Genomic DNA, 25,086 nt, shown 5'->3' with positions numbered 1-25,086 from the left:
TATACCATCAGTCCACCACCATCAGTATGGACACCATTTTAGCTGATGTACTACACATTTTTGTCACTCAGAGACAGAAGTCCAGAATAATTTCCACAAAGAAATAAGTTATCTCAGCATTAGAAAGGGTTTAACAACCTCTCCCTGTCATCAGCTGACATGAAAGTGTGCTTAACAAGGTTTGTCTGGGTGACTCTCAAAAATCTGTAGCACTGGGTACACATGTGTACAGAGGCATCAGAAGGGCTTATGGACAGGCAGCAAAAGGGGACAGTCATGAACACAAAAACAGGGTAAAATTTGCAGAATTAATCTCTATGAGGTACCGTAATGGTTAAGATACAAAGACCTCATTTGGCCTCTTACTTACTACTATGTATACAGATAACTCCTTTATTTTCATTCCAGCAGAGTAGACATGTGGTGCAGTCTGTCAGAAAGGAATCATTAATATGGAACACCATACTCACACTTTTGGCCTTTTCCAAATACTTTTTGTATCGCTCTTCCATTTGCTTCATTTCTTCCTCCTTTTTCCGTAAAGCTTCTTGCAGTTCTTCAATTTTGAGTGCTTTTTGTCAGAAGATGCACACATTGGAAAGTAACATTATTATGTTTATTTTCATGTTTTTCAACAGACATTTAAGACACAGAGAGAATTTATTTCAGTTAAGAAAAGCTAACATAAGGAACCTGATGTAGCAGATATCATAGTTTTAATTACTGAAGCGTTCAGAAACACATAAAAATGTGTAATCCTATATATTCTCATGAGATAGCTAGTTAGTATACAAATTTTGCTTTGTTTAAAATTATGAAAAATAAAAGAGAAATGGAATCCTGAATCAATTCCATTAATGACCTTACTAATAAATTACAGATTCCATAATATCTTGGTGTTGTAGCTAAACACAAGTTTTCCCATTTTATCTAAGAGGACTAATTCTTAACAGGCACAACCCTTGCTTAAATCTGCGAAACTCTTAACACTGAACACAATTTATCAGACTTGTGACATCAATATACTAAATTTAATTCCCACACACACATTTTAAGCAGCAATGCAGGCCAGTAGGACAATTTCATTGCACAGCCTTTTTCTGTGTTGATGTACGAATATGGCAAGCCACTATTGCTTATGTATCTTCTATATGTCTTCTCAGATCTCAGGGAGGGGGGGAGGGGATCAATTACATCCTCCTGAATCAAATAGCATATAACACTGACATCTGGTTCCCAGGCAACCCTCAGTCCATCTGTTTTGCAGCCTCATTTTGAAATGTTCTTTCATGTTTTTCCCTACTGTTTTCTCTCTAAGCACCCAGAAAACACTAGGCTGGTAACAGGGCCAAGTAAGATTTTCAATGACTGATAAGAAAACCAATAGCAGATGGTCTCCAAGATGACAAGAATCCATTTTTCAAAATGTGCCATGGTTCTTGTGCAACGCCCAAGCATTCTGGTCATATCCAGGATAGCTAAAAGAATCTGAAAAAATAATTCACACACACTTCCTAGCCACGGAAAGAAAGGAAGAATGTACAACTACTTTTATTTTACCAAGACTTAAGTTCAGACCTAGATTTTTTAAAAGCAACTTGTAATTTCAGTAAACCAACAACAGAAGCCTCAATATGCCCTAATGTTTAGAAGCTATCAAGTCAGGAAACTGCTATTACACTCACACTGAAGCTTATCAAGTATGATAGGATTATGTATTTATTAGGTACTCATGAAATTCCTGGTCCTCATTTCCAACTGCTCTAACGTTTCCTAAGACATGGAATTTGTAACATATTCTGCAGTTCTAGCTGAACAAAAATGAAAGTTCTTTTTGGATACAGAAAGTATGTAATAAATACTGAACTTATATTTCTATCTTCCTTGATCTCTATGAATAATATCGCTTTAGCACAAACCAGAAAAGCTGCCATTGGTTGCAATCTTTTGTCTTGTTCTATAGTAAGTAGGCTTGAAAAAAAACCAATCTACCTCCTTCAATACTTCTCAGGAAACAAGCAGCATTAACGTGCTAAAAACCAAGTGGATGCTGGGTTCTGGATACCATCTGAGCAATATGGCATATATTCTATATTCCCCCTGACCAGTGTCTCAGAATCTTCTCAAATTACAATACAGTTCTGAAAACACACTGAAGGAATACATATTAGGAGTAAAAATAACCTGGTGATGGCAGCAAGAATCTCCTAAATTAGGGATTTAGGAGGCATGACAGTTCTGAACAGCTGAGGTTCAATGACAGGTATGACAATGACTTGGTATTTCTACAGCCACTGTAATTTTCTTTCTATGGTGATCTCTAAGATGTGATTCCCTGCATTTCAAGCGTTAGAAGCACCTCTTTGGTCATCATAGCTTCCAGCGCAATTAACAACATACATATGACTGCCATTTAAAATGTACATTTTGTCTATCTTGCACCTCCTTTAGGTATTGTCATTAAAGACCTTGCACATGAAATAATTTAAAAAAAAAATGGGACTGCACAGGTAACTCACAACTGTTATTGCATCTTGGTTCCAAATCTTCAATAATAGCTCGTTTCTTCTGTAGCTCATTGTTAGCTTCATGGAGCTTCTCACTGTTACAAACCATAAAATCACATATTGTTTTCCCAGTATTATTACTGTGCTTGAATAAACATTAAGCAGCACAAAAAATCCTAAGATATGTTTCTGAGAGTACGAGTGATTTCTGCTGTGGGGCACGAGGCCAGATGACAATCTCACTGTGGAAATATTTCTTAAATAAGCTGAAAAACATTACAGTGTATGGAGAACTGTAACAACAGCTTCATTCTCAGCAATTACAAACCTAATTTAGAACTTACAATTAACTGTACAATGCATGCCTAAAATGAACAATTGTAATTGAGATTACATTGAGAAAGAATGGTTAAACCCAAAGAGACTACTTTATTTTTTGCAAGCCAGCCAAAAAGCTAACAGCTCTTTGCATTGCAGGGAAGTAAAAGTGGTGCAGAAATAGCAGAGCAAAATGATAACATTTCCTAAAATATCACCTTTTATGCCATAATGTATACTAAAAATAAACACATTAGTTTTGTTTATATTAGCATGCTTTCCTCAGAACAGAATTACTTCTGCTACTTCAGTAAAGATTTACATAATGTTAAGCAAAGTTTTCCAACCAGCACAAAATGATGGTTCCTTTGTCATTTTTTACTGCTTTCACAAAGGTCTTCTATGAGATGAGAACAGTATCTGAACAGCAGATTCCCAAGCACTTCTGTGTTATCTGATTTCTCTAGTTGCATATTTTCCAGAAGCATGATTAATGACTGTTTCTTAACATATGGAAAACATATAATTTCAAACGGCACAGAAAATAGGCAAACAAAATACTTACAGATGTTCTTCAAGTTTCTTTTTCAGAAGAATTGACTAAAATAGAAAGTTAAATGTTTTATTTTATTATATTGCGGAGGTTTAACAATTTCAAAATTATTTTAAACCACGTAATTTTGACATTCTAACCAAAATCCAACTTTTTACTTCACTCAGTTTTAGATCACAACTGTAAAGCCATCCTTTGTGATAGCAAACCTTCTTTCCACAGCTGTGTGACTTCCCTGAAATTAGAGCACTTTGTAACTTTAAAATTATTTTCCCAGGAACTAGGACAATAAAAACAAGATCTTTAAATGACAAAATTCAATGGCAGTTGTTTTAATGTCTTCTGTACTTCTGTGACTGGACTCAATAAATTAACCTGAAATCGGAAAGTGCAGCAAAATTTTCTAGAAGAGCTCTCCTACTAATATTGTAATGCAATTTGCACGAAGACATGTAGCAAATTAATTGAAGTAAACTCCTGTCCCCACAGAAACTAGAGGGAGTAAAGTGTTTCTGACTGGAGTGTAGCAGAAATTCTACTCTTTTTCTCTTTCTCATCTTTATTGATTACAGACACACAAAAATTATCATACAACTTACAGTGTTCCACTTTCTGGTTAAATCACATTTAGATAAGCTCTTTGAATAAAAGTTTCAAAGTAAATTTTATTTTAATTTTAAACTCACTTAATACTCGGTGAGTACGCCTTTCAAAAAATTAACCAAATAAATGTCTATAAACAAAGTATTGTTAAGTAAATAGAAAGCCATACTCACAATAGCCTTGCGCAGAAGCCCATGCCAAGAAACAAAGATAACATTAGTATAAAGCAAAACAGCAGCCAAAAGAAGAAATTATTTAGAAAGTCATGAACAGAAAAAGTTAAAAGCTACGAATTTTTTTCACACATGTGCCTTTTTCTCCTTTGTTCTTATCAGCATTTTCATCCTGTAACATTTTCTAAAAGATAATACTAAAAACAAAAATAAGAAAATAGTAAAGAAGCACATTTGTCAATTATTCTGCTTAAAATTTCAAAGAAGAGCAACTGCTATTTTTGGAAAGTAATTTTAAAGCTAAAACCATACAATTAAAAAACAGGAGAAAATACGTAGTCTACTGGGCTACAACAAAAATTAAGAGATGGATGTGTTTTTGTGGAGTAATGCTGAATTGTGTTATTGCCACACTGCACACAGGACAAATGTAGAACATTTAGATGAGAAACTGCCTTTTTCATTTGTATTTACCCAGCACCAATCACATTGGAGGTCCAGCATATGGCTGACGACTAGACCATCATCAAAATATATGATAAAATCATTAACAAAATTATTTCATTGTTTTTTCTCTAATGGTCTTTCAACAAACGTTTAGACACCTGGACAACAGAGACAATTACTGTGTGCACCCAAAAAAGCTTTTAGCTTTGTTACAATGTAAATACTTCCAAAATATTGTTTTTTATCACAATCCTGGGTCATGCTTTTTCATGATTTCAAAGTTGGATTTACTTACTGCACTATAAGAAAGGAGCAGATCACATAAAAACAAGCTACCGTGACTCTACTGACTTCAGAGTCAGAAACTCATAGCAGCTAAGGATCTACAAGTTTTGACCATTTGGTTTTTTTTCTTTTCCAGTCCTCTGAACAAATGCAGCAACACTCTGTTTTCTGTAACAATAAATGTCTGTATGCATCTTTCTTGGTCACAAGGCATTTGAACTGCCACCATCACTTATGTCTGATCATTTAGGGGACTGTGATTGATTTGGATAAAAAAGGGAGAAGTTGGCAGCAGTGCCCATTTTCCTAAGGGAAGAAAATAAAAACTGAACTCAGCTTTTCTTTTGTGACCCTTGCATTGCACTTGGGTTTAGCTTGGAACAGACACAACTAGCTGTCAGCATTGATTTTACTGGTATATTTTCATATATATTACTTGCATAATACCAGTATTGTTGTGGGAGTAACCCCTCTCCCATCTAGACAGATCTTAGGTTCTCACAAGCAAGAAACTAACAATGATAAAAAGCACACACATTAAAAGAAGCAGGACTGAGTTTACCCTGTGTAATTTATGCAAGACACAAGATTAGAAAAAAAAAAAAAGTACAATGTGTGATTATAGCCACCCAAAGATCCTGTATATGCTTGTAGAAGGCAGATTAATTACTCTAAAAAAGGACCAAAATGAATTTATTTTTTCTTAGGTCTCCATCAGCTTCAAAGCCACATTTCCAAATCCTCTGCTCCTAAGAAGCAATTACTGTAATTGTTGTTCTTTCATAGCAAAACCAGTCTCTTTAAAAAATCACAATTAAAAAAAAGCTTTATCTAATTTTGATTTAGTTTTACATTTAACTTCATCCAAATGTTTTATCTGTTCATAATACAAGAACATTTCTCTAACAAAACTGTAAAAATTGGCAATTGTACACTTGCTATTTTGCTTTTTCCTCCCACTACCTAAAAGTTCCACTTAAAAAACACCAGAAAAAAATACTTATTATGGTGTGCTTTTAGAAAACAGGTATTCTTCCTAGTATTTAATTGCCATCTTTCACATTAAAAAAAAAACCAAAAACAAAAAAACCCAAAACAAAAAAACCACACACACCCCAAAAAAAACCAAACCCACAAACAGATATAAAGTCTTTTTCCTGGAAATTTCTTTCATGCTTAAACAAGCCAAAGGAACAGGTCTGTCTTCTTTTTGAAGACCAAGTCTGGTTTTGTTCTTCATGTTAAGGTCAAAAGCACAGGTGGCTAGGCTCTGGCTTGAGGTTAAGCTAACTTAGCCAGGTGAGGGAAACTATAGCACAACTTGGGAAAATTGCTTGATGAGACTGGAAACACTGTGAGATGACAACAAAAGTTATAAACAGCACCATGAGGGATGGTCAGATTTCACTGATGTTAAAAGAAACCACAGAATCATAAACAGTTTGAGTTGGACAGGATGTTTAGAAGTCATCTAGTCCAACTCCCTGCAACAAGCAGGAGCATCTTCCAACTAGACAGGTTGCTCAGAGCCCCGTCCAACCTGACCTTGAATGTCTCCAGAGATGGGGCATCTACCACCTCTATGGGCAACCTGTTCCAGTGTCTCACCAGATGAGCGAAGTGGCTGAACTTCATGGGTAACCGAACCGGTAAAAGTGTTTTAGGGAACTTGTAGGGAGGTGCCACTTCTGAAGGGCCTTATAACTGTATCAGTAACAGCATATAATACCAAGATTGTGTATGTAACAGTATGAAAAACACTGGATATGGTATGGATCTAGCAAGACTAGGTCCAGTGGGGTAGAAGTAACTAAAGGCAGGTTGATTATATAGGAAGGGATTCGAGAAGAGAAAGGGAGAACAAGGATGACAAAAGACTGATAATAAGGCATGCAAATGACATAGCTGAAGCTGTTCAGGGTACCTGTTGAGCAGCCCTGTACATGACCACTGCATTCTGGAGGACAGTCAGAAAAATAAAATATGCTATTCTGACCACACCAGGCATGTCTGAGCTGATTCAGTAGTCTGGAAGACCGGGGTAAGGAGGCCCTTCCCTGGCTAGCAAGGCAACAGCCAGCATGGACTAATCATGCATCCCAACAGGATGTATTGGTGCCCATTACAGGCCTCAAGGCATTGGTATCTTCCTAACATGAGCCTTCCAATGCACTTCCATACAAAATCCAAACTGATTGCCTGTGTGGACCTCCGTAAGCAGTACGTATCATTGCAATGCTACTTGCCTAGATTAGCATAGTACTTTTACTACTTTTTGGGCAAAACTAAAAATTACTTCAGCTTTGAAAACAAACAAAACTAAAACAAGCCAACCAACCAACCCCAAGCCTTCATCATACATTTCTGGACTGAATAGAAATGGGATCTTCAGCCTTCTGGGTTGAGCATATTTACGGTGTAAGTATATAAAAACACCAATTTTAGTGAATTGTTGCAGAAAAGAAAGTAGTGAAAAACAGAGGAAACATGCTGAAAATGATGCATCAATGAACTGTATGCCATGTCTCTCCTTATCCTTTTTCTCATGCTTCCAAAGAATCTCTTTCTGTAAGGTTATCTCAAGGATAACTCAGGTGGTCCCAGCATAACTTCCATCTATTTGAGCAGCCAGGTTTAACTTTGAGGTTTGCTCTGCTTTGTGTGGGAGATTGGATGAGGTGTCCACACCTTCAGAGGTTCTTGCAGCCTCAGTATTTCACGGAGTCTACACTCTCTTTTGCTTCATTAAGAGTAAATGAAATCCTACATACCACACTCAGCAAAACAGGCCATAGGATTAGTGCCTATAAATCACTACTGGCATGGTCAGACCTACACAGATGCCAGGAATGCAGCAACTGCATCATGAACTTGAATGCAGCAACTGCATCATGAACTTGAATGCAGCAACTGCATCATGAACTTGAATGCAGCAACTGCATCATGAACTTGAATGCAGCAACTGCATCATGAACTTGAATGCAGCAACTGCATCATGAACTTGAATGCAGCAACTGCATCATGAACTTGAATGCAGCAACTGCATCATGAACTTGAATGCAGCAACTGCATCATGAACTTGAATGCAGCAACTGCATCATGAACTTGAATGCAGCAACTGCATCATGAACTTGAATGCAGCAACTGCATCATGAACTTGAATGCAGCAACTGCATCATGAACTTGAATGCAGCAACTGCATCATGAACTTGAATGCAGCAACTGCATCATGAACTTGAATGCAGCAACTGCATCATGAACTTGAATGCAGCAACTGCATCATGAACTTGAATGCAGCAACTGCATCATGAACATGTCCTAAATTAATGTCCAAACCAGAACCTCAAAAAGAGACACAATTAACATTTCAGTAAACAAAGCTAAATTCAGTTAAGATCTGGTTCATTTACAATATCTATTATCTGAGAAAATTTTTTCATATTCTTGTTCACCCTGAAAAATCTGATTTTGGCCAATAATCAAGACAACAAAGTTTATCTCAGCAACATATAATAGTATGGGTGTATTTTAAAATGCATTCTAAGTTATTTAGGGAAAATGATCCTATTTGAACTCAACTAGGTGTTTTACTTTCATACAGTCTGTTCTGAAAACCAAAAGGATAAGCTAAATGAAACACATTCAAATGAAGATAAGCAGCTACTAAGAACTTTCACTGTTTTATATAAATTAGTTAAAACAAAACCACAAAAACAGAATGCAACACATTACAACTTGTTGCTGATTAGCAACACAATACATTGAAATTGTGAGCATAACACTGTGCATGTACAGTACAGCAAATTGCTGCTTTCAAGGAAGTTCTAGAGCTTCCGCTGTCAAATACAGGAGATGGCAAACACACCTTTTGAGTGGAAGACTGGAAGTTGTTTTCCACACCTAACTGCCACAATGTGTATTCTTATATAAAAAATAAACTTAACTCCACATACAGAAACAGAAAAATGCTGAATTATGTTGAGGGACTAATTATTTGACTTTTTTTTCCATTTTGGCCTGCCAGGCTTATTGCATTATGACATACACCTACATCCACAATTACAGAGCTTCCACTGTCAGGAAAGCCTTAACTTTCATTGAGAAAACTAAACTAAACCAAAAATAACTTCAGGTACTTTATTAAGACATGGAGATTTAAGATTTCCCTAGTTCCCTGCAAAACTCTATATTCTAATTAAGTAATTTTAACACTAAGTTTACTGTTGGAACAGACAATTAATCAAATTAAATATATTTGACACCTTCTCTACATAGGATGATTTTATTTTCTACACAGGATGATTGCATTTTCTACACAAATTACATCCTATTTAGAGATGCACAACTTAGTGATGAGACCATAGGGGTAAATATGGAAAACTATCACAAATCTCCATTCACATATTTCTTTTACATGTTTTTTTTTACAAAAAGGTTAAAGTTTCAAAAATGGTAACTACTAGAATGGAAGTTTGATGTACATTTCTACTTACATCTTCAGCTTTTGAACCTTGATCCTGCAAAGATTTTTGTAGTTCTTCAACCTGGGACTGCACTTCTAGAAGTCTCTGATTTACCAATCTAGGAAAGAGATATTTTTTTTTTCTTCTTTTTTTTCCCCCCAGAAAAAAACCCAAACAACTGCAAAAGTAAGCCCAAGATTTTAGTGTCCATTGTTTTCAGGTCATCAACACAAGAGATGCAATAAATACAAAATTAGTTCACAGAAAATTTACAACAGTAGTCAGAGCACACAGTAGCTCCAGAGATTATAGTCTGTCATCATCCAGGACATTCTGATACTCTTCCAAGAGAACCTAAATGCATATATATAGATGTATATAGAAATGATTTCTATATACATGAGAAAGAGGGTTTCTAACAGTCATTTTTACTGTGTGAGAGCTACTAGCTTACTGCTGTTACAGTGTCACAGAATCCTATAAACCTGTAGAGTGGAAGAGATCTCCATAGGTTGTCTAAATCCAAACTCCTCCTTAAAGGAGGTGCACTTACAGCAGATTGCTGGGAACCACATCCAATCCAGATTTGGACACCTTTAAGGATGGAGGTCTGACAGTCTCTTTGGGCCTCTCTTCTAAAGCTCAGACCCATACTCCATACTGTGTCTGTTGCCTCTTGTCCTTCCACTGTCAATCTCTGAGAAGAGTCCAGCTCTTGTCTTCTTGACACCTTCCCATCAGATAGATGCAGATCACAGTATTATCTCTCCTATGCCTTCTGTGGCCTTGACAAACCCAGTTCTCAGTCTTACCCCACATATCACATGTTCCAGCGTCCCTCACCTTAGCAGTATTCTGCTGCACTCTTGCACATCCATGTCTTTCTTGTACTAGGGAATCCAAAATTATATTCTATGTCCAGATGTACGGTGAAGGATCCTTTTCCCAGACTGACTGCCTGCACCGTAGTAAGGACAGCCCAGATCATTGTCAGCTGCAAGGTCTGCTGCTGACACATCCTCCTTTGTTGTCCACTGGGACCCCAGGGCTTTTGCAGCAGAGCTGCTCCCCAAACTATGGGTCCCAGCCAGGACAGAGCTCCCATCAGCTCATTCCTCTGGATGGCTGAGCTCCTCTGAATAGCAGCTCTCCCTTTCAGCATATCAGTAACTCCTCCCAATGTCGTACCATCCTCAAACTTGCTAAGAGCATAGTCCCTCCCATCAGTCAAGTTGTTAATAAAGGTGATGTACAGCATTGGTCCTGGTATTGATGCCTGAGGAACTGGTCACCAGTTGGATTTTGTAACACTGATAATAATGCTTTAGGCCCAGCTGTCCAATCAATTTTCAACTCGCATTACTATCCGCTTATTCAGCCTATATCTAACCATTCTGAACATAAGGATACTAGGAGAGACTGTGCCAAAGGCTTTGCTAAAGCTAAGTACTGTCCACTGTTTCACCCTTCTTCACATAAACAGTCATCTCATTGTCAAGACAGCTAAATTAGGTATAATTTCCCCTGTATAAATTCATGTTGGCCTTTCCTGATTACTTTCTTGTCCTTCATAGGGCTGGAAAGAGATTCCAGACGGACTTGCTTTGTGAAATCCCCAGAAAACGAGCTGTGGCTGACCAGTCTCTGTAGTTCTGCAGACTCTCTTGCCCTTCTTGAAGGTGAGTGCAGTATTTACCTTTTCCCAGAGTTCAGGAACCTTCCCCAGTCAAAGGGGAGGATCAGAGAAGATTAGATAGAGAGCAGATTCAAAGTTTAGACGTAGAGCAGTCTCACAGTATCAGTCAGTTACCTTAGCATGCTCAGATGCATGCTGGTCCCCATGGACATGCTGACTGGCTTAATCTTGCAGGGTCAGTCAGAGCAGGTTGCCCAGGAATATGTCCTGTTGGGTTTTAAATATCTCCAAGGATAGAGACAACCTCTCTGAACAACCTATTCCAGTGTTTAGCAACCCTCCCAGTAAAAAAAAAAAAAAGCAGCATGTTCTTATGTTTAGATGAAATTTAATGTATTTTAAATGCTCTGTCTCTTGTCCTGCTACTGCACATCACGGAGAAGAGTCTTACTCCATCTCCTTCAGACCCTCCCATCAGATATTTATAAACATTAATAAAACCCACCCTGAGCCTTCGCTTTTCCAGGCCACATAGTAGTCTCTATCCCTCAGACTCCTTATACGAAAGATGCTGCAGTTCTGTAATCACATCCTTGTGGCCTGTCACTGGACTGACTCCAGTAAGTCCATGTCCTTCTTCTACTGGGGCAGCCAGTATTGCACACAGTACAGTCAAAAGTGTATGTAATTGTTAGAAAAGACAACAGAAACAGGCGACAAAACTTGTTACCTGTTTTCTGTCTCCAGTTCGTTCTTCCGTAAATTTGCATCATCAAGAAGGCTCTGTAACAAGGCGATCTTTTCATTGTCTGAACCTTCTTGGTTCAATTTTAACATCTTGTTCTCATGCTGAAGGCGAATGAGTTTCTCCCTGAATACATAAAAAACAGTTTTTTAGAAAAAAGTACACCAGTCTACAAAGAAGAAAGCAACTTACCACAGAAGGCGTAAATGTAACAAAAATAATCTTTACCTATTTAAGGGAGACAACTGAAGCAACAATCATGTCATCAAACCCTCAAACACAAACCTGATTAGAAGAGTTGTAATTGTAGAAGGCACAACACAAGGAAGTTGCCTGAATGCCCTTTTTATAGCTCAGAGTACAGAACAGATTTATAGGTAGAACGCGGAGAACGCAAAGCTTCGTGCCGAGTGTTACAGGAGGTCGTAATCTCAGCTATCACCAAACTACTGCATGAACCTGAGCAAGTCACGTCTACCGCGTTGGTCTGTTTTAACAGAATAATTTAGGTTGGAAAAGACCTTTAAAATCATTGAGTCCAACTGTAAACCTAACACTGGCAAGTCCAACACTAAACCAGGTCCCCAAAAGTGCCACACCTACATGTCTTTTCATTAGTTCCAGGGATGATGACACAACCACTTCCCTGGGCAGCCTGTTCCAAAGCTTGACCATACTTTTGGTGAATACATTTTTCCTGATATCCAATTGAAACCTCCCCTGGTGCAACCTGAGACTGTTTTCTCTTGTTCTATCACTTGCTGCTTAGGAAAAGAGGCTGATACCCAACTCCTTACAACCTCCTTTCAGGTAATTATACAGCACGATAAGGTCTCCCCCTGAGTCTCCCTCTTCTGTACCTCAGCCGCTCCTCAGAAGACTTGTGCTCCAGACCCTTCACCACCTTCATTGCCCTTCTCTGGACACGCTCCAGCACCTCTACATCCCTCTTGTAGTGAGGGGCCCAAAACTGAACACAGTAGTTGAGGTGCAGCCTCACCAGTGCCCAGTCCAGGCGGATGATCGCTTCCCTTGCCCTGCTGGCCATGCTCTTTTGGATACAAGCCAGGATACTGTTGGCCTTCCTGGCCACCTGGCCACACTGCCAGCTCATATCCAGCCAGCTGTTGACTAACACACCCACATCCTTTTCCACCAGGCAGCTTTCCAGCCACCCTTCCCCAAGCCTATAGCCTTCCATGGGGTTGCTGTGACAAAAGTGCAGGACCTGGCACTTCTCTTTTTTTTACCCAGCAAACAGTACACACATTCAAGTCATGAGCAGCCAGTTTCTTCAGGAGAATGCTGTGGGAAACAGTGTCAAAGGCTCTACTAAAGTCCAGCTAAAAAAAATCCACAGCCTTTCTCCATCCACTAAGCAGGCCATCTTGTCATAGAAGGAGATCAGGTTAGTCAAGCAGGACTTGCCTGCTGGCTGGGCCTGATCACTTGGCTGCCCTGCACATGCTGACTGATGGCAGGATGATCTGCTCAATAACCTTCTCTAACACCAAGGTCAGGCTGACAGCCCTGTAGCTCCCCAGATGCTCCTTCCTGCCCGTCTTGTAGATGGGTGTCACATTTGCCAACCTCCAGTCCACTGGGGCCTCCCCAGTTTGCTACAACTGCTGGCAAATGATGGAAAGTGTTGTAGGGAGCACTTCTGCCAGCTCCCTCAGTACCCTCGGGTGGATCCCATCCAGCCCCATAGACTGGTGTTTGCTTAAGTGGTGTAGCAGGTCGCTGACCATTTTCCCTTGGTTTATGGGGGCTTCATTCTGCTCTCCATCCCCGTCTTCCAGCTCAGTGGGCTAGATACTCCAAGAACAATTGGTCTCACTATTAAAACCGAGGCAAAGAAGGCATTACACAGCTTAGTCTTTTCCTCACCCTTTGTCACACACACCTAATAGAGGATGCAGATTCTCCTTAGCCCTCCTTTTGTTGCTAACTTATCTACAAACACATTTTTACTATCTTTTACAGCAGTAGCCAGATTAAGTTCTGGTTGGGCTTTGGCCCTTCCAATTTTCTCCCTACATAACCTCATGACATCTCTGTAGTCCTCCTGAGTTGCCTGCCCTTTGTTCCAAATGTTTTCCCTCTGAGTTTCAGCCAAAGCTGTGTTTAGGCAGGCCAGGTTTCTTCCCTGCCAGCTTGTCTTTTCACACAAGGGACAGCCTGCTCCTGCACCTTTAAGACTTCCTTCCTGAAGAATGCCCAGCCTTCCTGGACTCCTCTGCCCTTCAGGACTGTCTCCCAAGGGACTCTGTCAACCAGGCCACTAAACAGGCCAAAGTCCGCCCTCCAAAGTCCAAGGCAGCAGTTTTGCTAACTGCCCTCCTTACTTCTCCGTGAACTGAAAAAACTATCATTTCATGATCGCTGTGCCCAAGATGGCCTCCAACCATCACAGCACCCACAAGTCCTTCTCTGTTCACAAACTATGGGTCCAGTGGGGCACCTTCCCTAGTTGGTTCCCTCACCATGTCAGGAATTCATCTTCCACACACTTCAGGAAGCCCCTAGACTGTTTCCTCTCTACTGTATTTCCCACAGACATCTGTAAAGTTTAATTCCCCCATGGGAACAAGGGCTAGTGGCCATGAGACTTCTCCCAGCTGCTTATAGAATATTTTGTCTGCCTCTTCATCCTATTTGGGTGGTCTGTAACAGATGCCTACCATGGTATCAGCCTTCTTGGCCTTCCCCGTGATTCCCACCCATAAACACTCAACTATTTAATCATCATCAAGTTCTGGACAGTCAAAATACTCCCTAATATACCGGGCTACCCCACCACCTCTCCTTCCTTGCCTATCCCTTCCAAGGAGTTTATAGACATCCACTGCAGCACTCCAGTTGTGCGAGTCATCCCACCATGTTTCTATGATAGCAACTGTACCAGTTTTCCAGCTACACAATGGCTTGTAGCTCCTGCTGTTTGTTGCCATGCTGTGTGCATTGGTGTAGACGCACTTCAGTTGGGCTACTGATCCTGTCACCTTTTTTTGGTAAGAAACCCTAATTCTGATGTGACCGTTCTCAGGTGATTCTGTGGTTTTTAATGCATCAAGAACTTAAGCATCTTAGCTGCCACATGCATCTCCATCCCCTGCCTCCACTGAAATGGCTAAGGTGCTGAGCACATTAGTACAGGGACATCCAACTGTGCTTACTGTGGAGCAGACTGAAGGGCCTTGCAAGCACAATCCCTCACGCACACAGTGTGCTGCCCCCAGGCTTATCTCTACTGAGTCTGGTTTAATTCCTTTCCCTCTTCAAATCTAGTTTAAAGCTCTTTCAATGAGGCCTGCTAACTCCTCCCTGAACTTGTTGATATGCTGAGCTGCAACTCACAAGCCACAGACAGAATCTGCCTCACAAAACTCACTTATTTGGTCCACAGATCTTCTCCATGATATGGAGAAAGCTGCTTGGACATAGACCCATGCTCTGTCACCACAGAGGGAACAAGAGAGCAGCAGTAGCTACTCCTATGCATAGGCCGCCTTGTGCAGTCTTCCCCCTCCATCGGCAGAAGCAGTGGCCCTGATCTCCATACCAGAAAGTTTCAGTCCTACAGCAGCCACTGCTACTGTCCACCTCTGTCAAGCAGGTATGGAGGCCAAGTTTAGCAGCTGCAAACAGTCTGCATAGATGTATGCTTGCATAAACTCCAGAATTAATCTTCAGAAGCCAAAGATGATGAGTCACTAAAACCACAGGCAATGCTTGGGTATTTATGGCATTTAGGGTCCTGTCCTCTCTCACACAATCATTTGGAACGTTTATGCAGTAACTCCATACTTCACAAACTGCCTCAAAACATTATTCTGTTCTTTAGCTTTGTTCAGAAACAACAAAGAATTGCTCTTGTAGTAAGGTACAGAAGCTTTATAACACTGAAAATGAACTAATCATCTCTTGGCACATTGTGTAGGTTAGTAGAACAAAGCACACATCAGCTTACTTTATTTCAGGAGTAACAATTTCTGCTGCTAAACTGTCTGAAGTCTCTTGTCTTCCCAGAGGCATCAATCCTACGTTAGGAAAAGTAAAAAATTCAGCAAGTAGACCAGTAACTTTCTTTAAAAGACCAGAAGTAAACATTGTTCTAGAAGATTACAGTTTTAGAGTAATGCTAGGCAATGGAAAATGACACAAAGTCAGGCTACAGCAAGAGAAACAGACAAGCACAATTCCATTTGGAGAATAATAATTATTTCTGTCTTCATCCGTTCTGATAAAGTAATTTTGCAGTGTATTTTCTGCTCATTAGCTTATCTAAAAACTACAAAGTGTGCAGCATTACACGTAGAAATAAATTGCAACACATGAAACATCATACACATGAGAAAAACTTTCTTTCTCTGAAGAAGATTATATAACTACACAAAATCAGATATACAGTATAAAAATGTCAAACTGGGGAGGAGACTAGCATTTCTGACGGACTGAAATAACATTTGAGTTTTCAAATGCTTAAAAAGCTATGAATAGCTGAAGCAGCTTTTCACTGTTCATCTCAGAAGAGCTTGTATTTGTTCTGTGTTAAATAAAAGCACATTCAATGCTCTCCAGAGAAGTCCCACAACTTTAGAAAAGGATGCATTAGATCTCCTTATTTGTCCTTTACCTGTAGTGGTGAGCTGACCCTCCTGAGCTTGTACACATCTAAGCTCTTCAATAGTTTCTTTCAAAGAATCCCTTTCTGTTCTTAATCTCTGAATAATTGGAAAGAGAACGAATATCAGTCTTGGCACTAAAAATCCATCTCTAATAGTACATAAGTCACCAGAAGACACAGCCTTCAACTGTTTACAAAGAATTTAATGCAACTCTAGAGATGACTTTCAAATCAAGGCATCTCAGTCTATTTTGCAACAGATTAAACAAATACTATATATTTTACATGAACAACAGTGTTGGTTTTTTTTGAGAAGGGTTGCTGCTCTGTATTACACTTATTGGGGGTAAAAATACCAGGGTATAAGCTTACAAAATTAGGATATTAGTGACACCGAGTTCTGGGACCAGGTGGTAAACATCACCCACTGTGGCCAGTCATCTTCCTTTTCCCTCTCATCAGGACTGGGAAAAATTAAGTTAATTATAAGTCCATAGATTTTTCCCTCCCTAAGAAGCCAAGCAGCTGAGTACACAGTCAGCATAATAAATAAAATGCATTAACTTTGTTTTGTTTGTCTTTCCACAGTACAAGTGTGAGCAGCATTTCCATATCCCCTTTCTCCTGCGTGTCAGCTGGCCTTGCCATTTACCAGCATCTTAGCTATGAAAAAAAACCCAGGTGCTTGAAGATCAGTCCAAAGAGAACTGAAGAACATGACTGGACTACTTCGGGATCTTGATAGATGGGCTCCTCTGTAGCATCAGTCAACTATTCCCCCAATTTGGCACAAGTCTCCTTTTAGCAAAAAATGAGAATCCACAGGTAGCATCAAGTTTCTGTCCAGAAGGTTGCCAAGATTCAAAAATGAAAGGAGACAATGGCAACTATGTAAAGATCCAAGCTGTAGCTTGCTCTAAAATCAGGCATGTCCAGTCTTACTAAAAGGTCCAGGACAGACCTTGGCTCTGCGCAAGTATGGAGTTGTCAGCCAACAGCTCCCTTGCATTTAATCTTATTAACAGTTTAATTCAGGTAGATTTTATATGTCAGACCAAATGGATCTCGGACCTGGAATCACTTTGGCTAAGAACATTTTGATGAGGTGCGACAGAGGCTTCTACTGTATTTCTGAATCCTGCAACAAGAACTCATGCAACTGTCAGAACAATCTGAATAAAGCATACAATCTATTAGCACTGAAAACCATTTCACAAACCCCACAGGTGAAAAAACTTTTTACCATAAATACTACAGAAGAGACATACAGAGGAGTACTCAAACTCAGCTACTTAAAACAAGGATTCTGCAGTCTGCTAGCATCAGTCAGAAATACCAAGTTGATTAATCAAATGCTAGAATATGCTCTAGGGCTTCATTTGAACATTGCAGATGAAGTCAACTCATCAAATTATCTTAGTACTTGTATAAGTACAAAACACCACAGAGGTAAAATGCCAAGCTACACAGCTGAAGATATCAAACACACTACCACACTTTGCCAGAACATAAAGACAAGGACAAAACCAATTTCAGTAATTGTTTCCAAAGTATAACTGACAAGATACCTCTATGGACAACCTTACTGACAGGTATGTGACAATAAGCAACTGAAAGAGTTATTTTCTACTGGTGTTACCTACTAATTCAAATGTTGAGAGACTTCAGCTGTAATTTACTTCTCACAGGTGCATATCTATTCAAAAGAATGCATTGAAAAACAACATCACCCCTAAAATGCCATTTACCAGGAGGTAATACAGAAAAGTATATGGCAATGGCCTGCAATTCAGATCCTTTGTGCAAGATGAAATGGTCCACCAAGCAATGGGTAAGCCACAGACACAATCTTACCATTGTTAAACATAACAAAACTGGAAAACGAAACTTTAAATAAAGAGCAGAAAAAAAAAAGTCAAGCACAATATGAATACAGTTACTATGGACATTCCAATCTGAACTGAGGGGCATATGGACATGATAAAGGGCAAGTGTTCAGAATAGTTTGAAAATTTAATAGAATATGGAAATCAGAGACCTACGAACAGAAAATAACTGAAAACTTTCAGTTCAAAGCCAGTTCAGGGGCTGGAAATTTTGGAAAGAATTGAACAGGAAATACGACTATTGAGGGAAAAGTAGATTCTGATGGATAGATGGACTTATACTTGAAACAAGCTTAAGAAATTGCTAACTCAAAGTGCCAGCCTTGGTCTGAGGTACTTTGAGGCACCTGCATATACATTGCTAAGAAACAAGCTGAAATAAACTGACGGGAAACAATAGTGTGCAAGAGAAGTCTGAAGGATCGGTCTCGGCAAGAGAGGACAAAGCAATTAATTGCAGAATCACTAGCAGCAAATGACAGAGAGGAAGGGAATAGACTGATGTCTTCCATGTTGGCAATACAAGATAGATCACAAGGACCTGTCATAAAAGGTGAGATTGACACAAAGGACTTGTCCCTCAACACGACCCCTAAGCCTCTAGCTGCAGTAGTCATGACTCCACAAAGAGAAGCATGTTGCTGGTACCTCAAAGAATGCTTTAGAAAAAAAATGCAACAGGAGCTTAGTTCTAGGATGATACTGCAGAAATCCTACTTTAAATAGTTTTTCAGAATACATTACAATTACCTTAGGCGTTTATTAACCTTCTCATGGTAAATGGTTAGGAAACAACCTCAGATCCCAAATATTAAAGCTTTTCCTCTTAAAAATGGGTTATGTATGTTTCAGTTTTCAGGTTTAAAAAGAATCTTGTACAAAAACATCAGAAAATTGTAAGTGAAAAAAAAGACCTCCTAATTTAAAAAGCTTGCTGTAAATAGCTAACTATGATTAACATATCTCTGTATTATAAAGGACACAAAGTTGCTACCACTACTACCAATAAATAACACCTTGGCACTTACATCTTTTTCTTTTTGGAGGCTGTCTACTTTTTCTTTCAGTCGTTTGCATTCATAATCTAATTTATCAGCTTTCTTGGATTCTTCAGATAACCTGTTTTGTAGTTCAACTGCCTGTGAGAACAAGAATCAATAATTTGTCTGCAAATATTAGAATTAAAACAAAATACACAAGACAAAGTAGCCAATTACCATGCACCACCAGTCATGTTGTAAACAAGTGAAATAGTTACCTACAGGGCATACTAAAAACTGCTTTCATCAGTTGTTCTGTGTTTCAGCAAAACCAACAGCATTCAAATATTAGGTCTCAGCACAAGCAAAAGAAGCAAAAATTGTGAAACCAAGCATGGTTTACAGAAAAAAAGCTATATAGTTCTATGGATCAAAGAACTTAGGAAAAGTAGAAAAATCCCCCTGCATTCAGAGAAGCCTAGGATAAAGAAAAAAAATGAAGAAAGCAAATTATCTACACCTTTTGTTAAGTCTGTTTCACAAGCCTCACTCAGAATTCAAACATCAGCTTATGAAGCTAGGTAACATTTCCTAACTTGAGATTTTCCTAATAATTTTTAATACACTAATATAAAGATTCAGCCACAGGCTCATAAACAGTTCTCTTTACTTAAGAAGGAAACATTGATAACAAAGTCATATGTATACTTTCAACTACAGATCAGTAAAGAATTTTTAAAATTAAATGAACAGAAATCTGAAAGCTGAGCAGAAATGATCAGTGAACAGGGAGGCAAATGAGTGAGGTCTTGCCTTTTCAAAACTCTCAGCCTTTACTAGCAAAGGCTTATTCCCAGAACATTAGTAAAGCTCATAACACAGAGAGCACGGAAGCAAGTAAGCTGAATAAAGACTGATCTGCAAACACAAAAGCTAAATGAAGACTCAGCTAAAGACATACAGCTTCTAATGAAGTAATTCATAAGAAGTCTTTTTCATGGCTTTTAGATTACAGAGAAAGTAATTTAAATTGTGAAGCAAAGCAGTAGCCATACCTACGTTAACACTGCCTAGTGGTTCTAATTACCTTTTATTTTCAAATAACTACCAAGTCTAAAAATCTGCATGGTCTCAGAGAAGGACTTTACTGGTTTTGTTCTTAAATTACAGCCTGCAAAAACCCCACAGACCTGCCATTTCTGAGATTATCAGATTAAAATCATACCAAAACATTAAGTATGAAAATATTTAGTTTCTCAGATGCGACATCCATCACCGGGGCTATCAGAATAACTGCAGGCATTAAAAAATGCAGGCCTTCACCTGCAATTGTGCCCCCACTTGCAAAACAAGTATATTTTTTTCACTTCATATGGAAACAAATGCATTAATGTTTGCAATCACTCATGCTATGGTAACGATAATATAGAAAACACAGCAGGAAATAAATTGTCTTGAATCAGGACTTAGGAGTGTATAGAAAGGTACAGCTAACATGGTGATGCAGAGTACTCAGCATTATCTGACATGTGGAATGAATAAAGCAGGAATCTTGCAGCAAAGAAAAGCATGACATACTGTTAAAAAATATTGCAGAATGCACATGAACAAAGGGGCTGAATTAAAATAAAAAAAAAATCCTGGAGTCTTCATATTTCAATTCTTCATGCTGCAATAAAAAGTTTCTTAGAGAATGCTTGTGCTTCCTTTCAGAAAAGTGAACAAAAATTCTTAAATAATTGCTACCATATGTCCCACCACAATGCATCACCACTAACCTCATCTCAAAAATTGCTGGGTTGGGTGAAGGTGTGATTTCCTTGCATATCATTATAGGAGTTTGAATCAAGCACTTTCATCTGCACAGCACAGAGCTTCTAAGTCAAAGAAAGAAATAACTCCTCTGACAGCATCATCATGAGTGGGGTTGGATCCTTCACACACCAGATAAGACACATTCTACTACAGGAGCACACTAGTGCCCAGCAGTGACACAGCATCAGAATCCTAATACCTGGCTTAATTCTTACAGCACAATTTAGGATACCCAGAAATTAATTTTGTGACAGCTCATAATTCACAGGCATGTCTCAAAAGAAGCCCAGCCTTACATACATTGACACTGCATATTCATTTTGAGGCCCTGTGGTTAGGTGAAGAAAACTCATCTGTCATGAGACACCTGACATTTATTCCAGTCTCGGCCAGCAGAACAGTTTTGTATAGATTGACAGCTCCTCAGACAGGAAATCCTACCCATAAAACACAGGGAACAATGAAGAAAAGGAGGAGTACTTTTGCAGCACAAATGATGGGACTGACCCTTCCAAAATCCTTACCGCTGGTGAAATAAGAATAACCAGATGCAGATGTCAAGGTTACACAACTGTAACACATACTTAGCTGTTCAATGGAGTGAAATATTTGTTGCCAGTAAGCATGATACTACTCATGTGCAAGGCCATTGCTTTCTACATTCACTTTTCCTTTTGATTGTCTTATTGCAGAACTTGTACAAGAAAAGTTCTTTTTTTCTGGTGGAATCACTTAGACCATATTTACAATTATCCCACAGAGACTGAAGCTAGTTCTTAATAACAAAGATGGTCAGGTGCAGGGAAAGAGCTATGAGGTCTCAGGGACACCCATGGCTCTCAGGCTTGCAATGTTGTTAGTGGTTGTTTCTGTATTTTCGTTTTGCTGTAAGTTGACATATAGGGACCCTTGGGCCATGACCACTTCAGCTTACGAGCAGGCAAAAATACAGGGCAGGGACTACCACTTTAACAAACCACACTGTCTCGCCCCGTTACAAGCATTCCAGAATGATGTCATGTCAGTATAGTACAGAAGCAGAGAGACGATTAAGCACATCTTCCACCATTACAGAAACAGGTTCATACAGAACTTTTATAAGCAGGAGGATAAACAGATGCCTCTTACTTCAGCTGGGTACATATACACAATAGGCATGGTGTGCATCCTTCCCTCTTCATAACTGGACAAATAATCCAGACTTACCAGACAAACTAGAACCTTACAAAAAAGGAAGAGGATACTTAACTACAAGAATAACTTACCTCAGCTGTGGTGCATTTGTCACTGCTGGAAATTTCTAAGTGAAAAGTGGATGCTTTTTCTGAAAGAAGAGGCTTTAATTCAAGCCCCCCTACTAAACATAAATTAGGAATAATTTGAGGAAATAAACTTAACATGTTGATTTTTTAGAAGTAAGAAATACTTCTTTGTTTTTTGCTTATTGGCAAACTACTGTGAACTTGAAACAATGATAAGAATTGCAGGAAAAGAGAACAAAGGTATTACCTACAAAACATGGAAGTCTCCTAAACACAAGGAACTCTTTGTTCATACCTTTTTTACTTGAGGTGTTATGTAGCCATGTTATGAAGAGAAAATGTGGATCAATACAGAGAACTGTTCCATTGATGATGTTTGTTCTCACCTGTCTCTTGTATGTTTCCAGCTGACTGCGTGCTGCATTGGCCTTCCTTAGTTCTTCTTCCAGGCTCACAGTATTTTGCATATACATTGTATTCTTCTCTTCTAAGAGTTTCACTTGCCGTCGCAAATCACCCAGGTCTTCCAATTTCTTTTTGTATGACTCTACCTGGCTTTCTAACTTGGCCACTTTATCAGAAGAATGCCTGGAGGGACAGATTTGTGTCAAATTTGTACTCTGAAAACTAACAAAACTGTATGTCCTGAAGCTTCCTCAGTATTTTGCCTTAATGCAGAAGACATTGAGACATCATGGGAGAACAAGAAAGCAATCCTCCTATTACTAATGTTTTCACTTCTAAATTGTCCACTTCCCTCCCACAACTCAAAGAGCTGCTGATGGAGGTAGTCTTAGACACTATCACTCTTCCTAACACAGCCTTCTTATCTGCTTCCAATCGTAAAATAAGTTTCAGCACCTTCACTCCCACACATCTCCTTTCATTTCGAAATCGATCCTCAGTCCTGCATTTCACAAGGGTAAAGAATAAAATTTTCTGCCCTTCAATTTGTTTTAATGATACCCAGGAATAAAATCATAAAGATTTATCTCCTGGGCAGCATGTACTTGGTGACACAGAAGTACCGTAACAGCTCTGGAGCCTGATTCCTTCTAAGAAAACCACAAACACACACAAAAAAACCTCCAACAAAAAACAACACAAAACACCAGGCTTCGTTTATAACATTACAGTTTTTTCAGTCCACCTGGTCCACTGCCAGGACAGCAACAGCCCTCACACCCCCAACCACCCACACCCTTGTTACTATTACTGCCCCCAGTTTCATTTTACCAACTGATTTACAGACTCAATTTCCTATGAAGTCTGGAGAATCCTCCATTAAATTGATGGTTCATTTATGGGACACTGAGTCAAGCCAAATCTTAATCCCCAATGAAGTGCAGAGCCTCTCTGTGAAGCAAGGAATTACTTTTTGAACCCATGCTGCCCACACAGATAGTTTGTGGAATTGTGCAGCCTGATGGGCTCATTCCTTATATTAATCACAGAGGAGGTAAAGACAGCTTTGGTAAAAAGCTGCTGGTGAATTAGAAAAGGCACTATGAAAGAGGGATTATGTACCATAGTAAAAGGGACCATCCCACTTAATAAACGCCTAGCATCATCAAATCATCACAACTTTGGGTGCTAAAATCCAGTGGCAAGGAGATCTATAACAGATGTTGTTCACATTAGCATTGTATGATGAACCAAAAAGTGTGACCCACAGTCCAAATAATGGAAACCCAGGAAAGAGTGTAGTTCCCTTGATGAGAACAGATGCCCACGTCATGATGAAGATGAGTAGAGAATACTCAAAGAGACCAGTGAGTGATTTATTGTGACTATAAAATGATGTAGGACTGAACATTTTACTACTAGTTATTGATTAGGTATATAATAACTAATTTACTTCAGCAGAATTGTGTGGTGGTCTGCATATTTAACTGGAGGATCCAAAAGAACGTTGGCATTGACAAAGTGTTTATATTTAATATTAAAATTGGTTAAGCAAAACTTAATGAAGACTAAGTACACAAATTATATGGATTAAAAGTTAGTTAAAAATGGGTTAATGGAACGGAGTTTACCTGAGTACATCTATCTCATCCTTCAAAGACTGAGCCTCCTCTGCTAATGTAGTAAGCTCTTCTGTTTGTTGTCTCAATTCAGCAATTTCCTTTTCTAGTTCTTCACAGCGTATTCGATAGTCATCTTTGGCAGCTTCTAATCTATAGAAATTAAGTAAAACAGAACATAATTCTCAGCTTTAGCCACAGTTACCTTTCCTCATCATCATCATCCTCTATAAAAAGGCATGAAACAGCCTTCTGGTGCAGTGAAGGAAACAGCAGCCCAATGTGCTTCTCCAAAAATGTAGAAGCAGATTGACTTTTTTGATGCTCCCTGATTTGGTATCAGTCTTTCTATTTGGAAGATCCAAAGGTGATGTATGTTCTCAGAAAGACAAATCCTGGTGGTTTTGTGTCATAATAATTTTTCACATTGACAGTTCAAGCAGAAATTTCTACCCTTTTTAATCTTGAGGCATACAGAGTTTGAACACACATCTTTATCCTAAGATTTTGTTCAGCTGTTCAACTCCTATACACCTTTGACAATACTGACTTGATTGTAAGATGTTCCAAATGCTGTAGAGCTCTCACCAAGGTGACTTTATTTATTTATTTACTTATAAAGAACCTGTGCATGCCTAGTACCCTCTGAAGAACCAAGTCATACATTTAGTTATCTAGTTAGCATGTAAAGAACTCAGACCAAAGTTTCTGGAGTGAACTACTCACATACAGAATACACAATCAAAGCTGCATTAACCT

The 25,086-nt window shown here is 39.0% G+C and overlaps 1 protein-coding gene across 4 annotated transcripts in view; it reads right to left on the bottom strand.

Moving 5' to 3' along the window:
- Positions 1-25,086, bottom strand: part of HOOK3 (hook microtubule tethering protein 3) — a 94,580-nt gene that overhangs the window by 16,094 nt on the left and 53,400 nt on the right. For all 4 annotated transcript variants that reach the window (XM_055790840.1, XM_055790839.1, XM_055790841.1 and 1 more), the window contains exons 10-19: positions 24,340-24,480; positions 22,690-22,891; positions 19,275-19,385; positions 16,370-16,457; positions 15,704-15,773; positions 11,716-11,856; positions 9,380-9,467; positions 3,391-3,425; positions 2,520-2,602; positions 471-571 (exon numbers count right to left, since the gene is read on the bottom strand). In XM_055790840.1, coding sequence (XP_055646815.1) covers positions 471-571; positions 2,520-2,602; positions 3,391-3,425; positions 9,380-9,467; positions 11,716-11,856; positions 15,704-15,773; positions 16,370-16,457; positions 19,275-19,385; positions 22,690-22,891; positions 24,340-24,480 — 1,060 coding nt within the window. The remainder of the gene's footprint in view (positions 1-470; positions 572-2,519; positions 2,603-3,390; positions 3,426-9,379; positions 9,468-11,715; positions 11,857-15,703; positions 15,774-16,369; positions 16,458-19,274; positions 19,386-22,689; positions 22,892-24,339; positions 24,481-25,086) is intronic.

This window comes from Falco peregrinus, chromosome Z, assembly GCF_023634155.1.
Source record: "Falco peregrinus isolate bFalPer1 chromosome Z, bFalPer1.pri, whole genome shotgun sequence".
NCBI classification, from domain to species: domain Eukaryota; kingdom Metazoa; phylum Chordata; class Aves; order Falconiformes; family Falconidae; genus Falco; species Falco peregrinus.
Note: the sequence above shows the minus strand (reverse complement) of the source record. Positions and strands in the feature narration are given on the sequence as shown.